Below are 6,464 nucleotides of genomic sequence, written 5' to 3'. Positions count from 1 at the left end.
ATATGATTGCGTTAGTGTGCACATCCTTACACTAATACTTTGTTGAAACACCTTTTGATTTTATTACAGCACTCAGTATTTCTGGGTATGAGTCTATCAGCATGGCACATCTTAACTTAACTTAACATCTGAACTTATGGGGCACAAGCATTATGAAAGCAGCACCCTACTTAATGTATATCAGAAGAGGCAGTGAGAAGCAGCCAAATGGGAAGGAACCCAATAATGAAATAGTCAGGCAGTGCTGTAATTTACATCTATAGACATAAATTACTATTACGTGACTGTAAGTTTCTATTTTACAAAGAGCTGCTGTACTGAGCTTTACACAGTGTGCCATGTGTCAAAGCCAACAATGCCTCTGTTTACAGATCCGTTAAAAAAGTAACATTTTTTACACCTTTGTGCAACAAAATGTTTTTCTGCTTTACTTATGTAGCGCCGGCTCCTGAACTGCAGTTTGGTTTGGGTATAATTATTCCAAATTTTGACCTCAGCATCAGTCTGACTGGACTATAGGGTGTTCAGCCTGGCCACCGGGGGCACTGTCTCTTCTGGCAGACATGGAACCACAGTCTGGTTGGGTGCTTTTAAGGTTACTTTCTTTTGGAGCCTGCCCAGTGGGAGTATCACTCTTGCTGTGCTTTCTGGGAGAGGGTACTTAAGATGCGGATGTCACGTGGTTCGGGGTTCCGGTCCAGAAGTATGTTCTGACTCCATGATCCTGGTTCTCCTGACCAGCCCCCAGGAAGGCTATGGCCTGGGGTGCGGATCCACCTGACTTTATGTCTCAGGGCTGGCTAGCCCGAGACAAGGAAACGAAAGAAAGGATTCTGAGGTGGTCCAGCGCCGTCTCCGGTTGTGGAGAGGCCCAGCAACTTTGTAGCTATCCAGGGGAGGACTCTTCAGAAGAAGGCCACGTACGGGTTGGCTTCTTAGCAAGAGCCTGGTGAGGCTGAGGGACCTAAGTGAATCCAATCTCGTGGGTATCGCCAAACCGGCTGAAAGATCCAGGTATCACACGAGTGTTCTACAAGTTCTAGTTTCCTACATGTTCTACAACAACGTCTGTGGCAGAGACTTATTTCTACATGTTCTACAACAACGTCTGTGGCAAAGACTTGTTCCTGATTTAAGCACTTTGTTGGTTGCTAGGCCTTGTGAGAGAGGGACTATCCAACTTGAGTGAACATCCAGCTGTGAATGGCTATTCTCTGTATTTACTCAAAGTAAGAGAGTTCTTTATTATTGACTTTGACACTAAGAGTACCTGAACCTTTCCTCCTAACCCTCTGATCCTATACCAAGAGACTTTTTGTTAACTACGTTTTTGCAAATAAAAATCCTTTTAAGTGGATCTGTCATCAGTCACTAAAGTTTCTGGGCCATCTACCATGGGAACCCCTAGACGCAAATCAAGGTGAAGAAGGTAACGGTAAGCCCAATCAAACCAGCTGCTAGGGGAAAACCTTGTGATTTTCCTCCAACAGATGGCCATAGTTTCATGCGGTGCATGCGCAAGATAAAGCTCATGACGTTGTGCACTTCATCACAAGCATAGGGGGATCCAGAAAGCACGGATGCAGGACAAAATAGATAAAGCCTCGTACACAAGATCCGATTCTTGGCCAACAGAGCGTTAGAATTGTGTCCGAAGAGCGTGTGGCGGGAACTTGTCTTGCATACAAATGGTACACAATTGTCAGCCAACAAACATGAACGTAGTGACGTATTAGATGTACTACAAGCCGATAACGAGGAAGTTCAATTGTCAGACGTCACCCTTTGGGCTCCTTCTGCTAATTTCATGTTAGTAAAAGTTTGGTGAGTGTTGATTCACGCTTTTCATTTCGTACTTCTCATTTTGCGCTTTTCAGTTTATTTTTGAACGGACATTCATCAAGCAGCCATGTTGCGGAATGGGAGAAGACAACGTGCTATTATTGGACTTAGAGTTATTGCTTTGACCCAAGTCCAGTCCAGGAACAGGAGGAGGAGGAGTTCTTGGACCAGAAATTGGTTGCTTAATCGTGACCAATTATGTTATATGTCTTTGCTGTGGGAGCTCCAGGAGAATAATTCAGATGATTTTCGGAATTATCTCCGAACGACGGACCTCTGCTTTCACCAACTATTGGCATTGTTGACCTCCTATGTTAAGTAGCAGGACACATGCATGAGGCTTTTATTTATTTTTTTGGTTGAATAATGATTTGATTTTGTATATTTTTGGATGCATAGAATGCACTTTTTGGTTAAGTTCTATTGGCAGATAGCATGTCTAATTTTATTTGTTTTCTTTTTTTTTAATGCACAATAAAAAAACTGTGGAGAATAATACTTGGCTATGTGTTTTACTTCGAATGACAGTTTGGGAGTAGGCAGTTACATTTAAAAAAATAAAATCTAAAATTAACAAGGGACACCAACATAGCTGTATCTTTTATCTTAAAACAGAGTTTCACCCAAAAATTGAACTTCCACTTTTTGGAAACCCTCCCCCCTCCGGTGTCACATTTGGCACCTTTCAGGGGGGAGGGAGGAGCAGATACCTGTATAATCCAGGTATTTGCTCCCACTTCCAGGCATAGATAGCCACAGTATCCGCGGATATCTCTGCCACATCCGGCGCCTCCTCCGTCCCCCTGCTGTCTTCTGGCAGACACATAGGTCACAGAAGACAGCAGGGACCAGTGGGATCACGCATGCGCAGTAGGGAACCAGGCTGTGAAGCTTTCACTTCCTGATTCCCTAACTGAAGATGGCAGTGCCTCCACCCAGGAGCCAAGGGACAGATCAGCTTTGGCGCCGACATTGCAGGTGTCCTGGATAGGTAAGTGTCCATATTTTAATAGTCAGCAGCTGCAGTATTTGTCGCTGCTGACTTTAAAAAAATAAAAAAAATTGCCGGAACTCCGCTTCAAAAACTACAGGATAATGCTATTTTGGTAACTTGACCAAAAAAATAAAAAAAAACAAGCATAGTAATATCACTCTTGATATTACTAGGGAAAAAAAGCCTTTGAAAATGTGTTTGCAGTATCACCAGCAAAGCAGCTTAATTATTATCCCATTAACCACTTGCTTACTGGACACTTAAACCCTCCTCCTGCCCAGACCAATTTTCAGCTTTCAGTGCTGTCGCACTTTGAATGACAATTGCGTGGTCATACAACACTGTACCCATAAATAGAGCTTTCTTTTTGGTGGTATTCGATCACCTCTGCGGTTTTTATTTTTTGTTAAAAAATTTTAAAAGACTAAATTTAAAAAAAAAAAATTTTTTTTGTATATTTTGTTATAAAATTTTGCAAACAGGTAATTTTTCTCCTTTATTTATGTACGCTGATGGGGCTGCACTGATGGGCACCAATGGGCTGCACTGATGGGCACTGATAAGGTGGCACTGATAGGTGGCACTAGTGGGCACTGACAGGCGGCACTAGTGGGCACTGATAGGTGGCACTGAGAAGTGGCACTAATACCTGCCACTGATAAGTGGCACTAATACCTGCCACTGATAGGTGGCAGTGATGGGCACTGATTGGCCCCACTGGTGGGCACTGATAGGTGGCACTGGCAGGGGGTACTGATTGGCACAGATGAGGCAGATGTGCCTCCTTCCTCTTTGGGACTGATGTCCCTTGCACATAATCCGGTGATCGGCTTTTTTTCGTGAGGCGAAAAAAATGAATGATTACCGAGCTTTTGTTTACAAACGTGATCAGCTGACAGATGATCATGTGGTAAGGGTCCGGAATCGGCCCCTTACTCGGATCTGTGATCGCCCGAGTCTCAGTGACTCTGTGATCACAGAGCGCGCGGGGAGCGTACAAAGGGCAGGACGTCATATGACGGCCTCCCGAAAATTTAGGTCCGCGCTGTAGCCGTCATTCAGCTAAGGCCCAGACGTAAAGTGGTTAAAGAAGAAGAGAATGTGCGCTGCATTTGGAGATTTCATAATTTGCCGCGCCGCAAATATTAATTCTCCATTACGAATGCTAGTTTACAAGATCAACTGCTTCTGAGCACGCGTGTTTGGACTTTTGTACACACAATAGGAAAATCCAACAACAGACATTTGTCTGCGGAAAATTTACTAGCCTGCCATCCAACATTTGTCGGCGGAAAGTTGGCCAACAATTTTCTGATGGAGCGTGCAAACGGTTGGATTTTAGGCAAACAGTCTGTCATCACACAGTTCCCGGACGGAAATCCGATGGTGTGTACGCGACATAAAACGAAATGGAAATTTTCTGCTAAAATGAATAGTTCTGGTCACAAAGCGGGGGTAAATCTCGCTGAACACCCTGCTGAAATGTGTGAGCTGGACAATGAGGTGAGAAGCCAGCAGACAAGTTATGTGGAGGTCTCCTCACATGGCAGACACAAAGCCTCATATGTCAGCCTGTTCCCCTCCTACATGCTATGCTGACATTCCATTCCCAGGCTCGCAGTAAATCCAGCTTAGGGTAGTGGAGAGGAGATAATGGCGTGTATGTCTCCCTCCCCATCCTGCCAGGGAAGTGGACTTGATGTGAGGAGGAGGATAGAACGTTACATAAACAGAGCTCGGAGCCCCGCCCAATGGGCGGATGGTAAGGGAGGGTCGTAGAGCAGCTGAGCGGGGATAGATAGCACAGCGGAGCGGGGACAGATAACATAAGTGAGCGGGGACAGATAGCGGCACACAGCGGGCACCATGCTGCAGGCAGCGCCGGCCGAGTGAGCGCTACAATGAAGAAGAGGCGGCGGCCCCGGAGGTTGTGGTTGCTGCTCCTCCTGTACGCGGCGTTCATGCTTCTGCTGCTCTCTCTGCTCTTCCGTGACGGCTTGTGGTCCACCAAGAGAAGCCGCCCAGAGTATGACAACAGCTGGGCACCTCGCCGGCTCTGCCCATCCCTGGACACCTCTGTATGGGAGGATGAAGGTGGAGGAGAAGAGGAAGGGGTGTCCCCCCAGCCTAGGACACACGTGTACCTCCATGCCACCTGGAGGAGCGGCTCATCCTTCTTGGGGGAGCTTTTCAATCAACACCCGGGGGTCTTCTACCTGTACGAGCCAGCCTGGCACATGTGGCAGTCGCTGTACCCCGGAGACGCCGAGAGCCTGCAGGGGGCGCTGCGAGATTTGCTCCGCTCCCTGTTCCGCTGCGACTTCTCCGCCCTGCGGCTCTACGCGGGGGACAACCTCACCACCGCGGGGCTTTTCGGCTGGAAGAATAACAAGGTGATCTGCAGCGCCCCTATGTGTTCCGGGGGGTACGACTCGGCTTCTACCGCTGGAGGGTCCCGGGACAGGGTGGGGCTGGTGGAGCCTGGGGACTGCGAGAAGCGTTGTCCGGCCCGGCCCCTGCGGGACTTGGAGAAGGAGTGCCGCCGCTACCCGGTGGTGGTGATTAAAGACGTGCGACTGATGGAGGTGTCAGCTTTGCTGCCGCTGCTGCAGGATCAAGGGCTCAACCTGAGGATAGTACAGCTTTTTCGGGACCCTCGAGCCATGCAGAACTCTCGACTGCGCTCCAAGCGCTCCTTGCTGCGGGAAAGTCTGCAGGTGTTGCGGAGCCGATTGCGGGGAGGGGATCCAGCTAGCAGAGCGCAGCAACAACAGCAGCTTCACCGTGGGGGAACGGACTTCCTGCTGGGGGGTTCCCTGGAGGTGATCTGCCAGAGTTGGCTGCGGGATCTCCTCCTGGTGAGGGGTCATGGCCCATCCTGGCTGCGCCAACGCTACCTCAAGGTTCGCTATGAAGACTTGGTACTCTCCCCTCGTAAGGAACTAAGCCGCCTTCTGCACTTCACCGGGCTGCCAGCTGTGCCCGAGCTGGACGACTTTGTGATGAACATGACGAGGGGACCCAGCTACTCCTCGGATAGACCCTTCCTGGTATCTGCCCGCAATGCCAGGGAGGCTGTGAGCGCCTGGAGGGAGAGGCTGAGCAGAGAACAGGTTCGCAGGGTTGAGGAGGCATGTGGGGAAGCTATGCAGATTCTTGCCTACAAAGCTGAGGCAGATGACAGAGCTGTTTGAGCCCCTTACCTCTCTATCAAAGCAGGAATACGGCCTCCTTCCCATGGACGATTAGCCAGTACAAAGGCTGGCCAGTGACAGAGCAGTTTTCTATCCTGCAATCACAGGTTGTGGGAAAGAAAATCACTTGACTCTCCCACCAACAGAGTGTTTTTTTTATTATTATACAGGATTTATATAGAATCCCTCCAGCATAGCCATTGTGTTCTCGGGGGGGGGGGGGGGGGGGTGAAGCCGTCCCTTCTGAGAGCACATGGTGGTTATTTCTAGCTGGTATAACAACCACTAGCAATAATCATTTGTAAAATCCAACAGGTTGTACCCAAGTTGATAGATCAAACAATTTGGGTACATTCAGTCTGCCCATACATGGTTTGAATCTCGGCCACTCCCTGCTGAGCTGACGAGATCCAAGCCACTTATGGTCAGCTAAA

At 48.5% G+C, this 6,464-nt stretch overlaps 1 protein-coding gene across 1 annotated transcript; it reads left to right on the top strand.

The window, feature by feature from the left end:
• The first annotated feature begins 4,602 nt into the window (after positions 1-4,602).
• On the top strand, positions 4,603-6,253 carry CHST7 (carbohydrate sulfotransferase 7). Its single transcript, XM_077482798.1, has one exon. It carries the CDS (start codon positions 4,738-4,740, stop codon positions 6,028-6,030), a length of 1,293 nt encoding a protein of 430 aa, XP_077338924.1. The 5' UTR covers positions 4,603-4,737; the 3' UTR covers positions 6,031-6,253.
• Positions 6,254-6,464: the final 211 nt, after the last annotated feature.

This window comes from Lithobates pipiens, unplaced genomic scaffold (genome assembly GCF_037356315.1).
Source record: "Lithobates pipiens isolate NorthernLeopardFrog02 unplaced genomic scaffold, aLitPip1_a1.2 Scaffold_16, whole genome shotgun sequence".
In the NCBI taxonomy this organism is placed as follows: domain Eukaryota; kingdom Metazoa; phylum Chordata; class Amphibia; order Anura; family Ranidae; genus Lithobates; species Lithobates pipiens.
Note: the sequence above shows the minus strand (reverse complement) of the source record. Positions and strands in the feature narration are given on the sequence as shown.

Bases quoted from the DNA above. Each gene is read 5' to 3' on its own strand.
- CHST7 (XM_077482798.1), top strand. From the start codon at position 4,738: ATGAAGAAGAGGCGGCGGCCCCGGAGGTTGTGGTTGCTGCTCCTCCTG.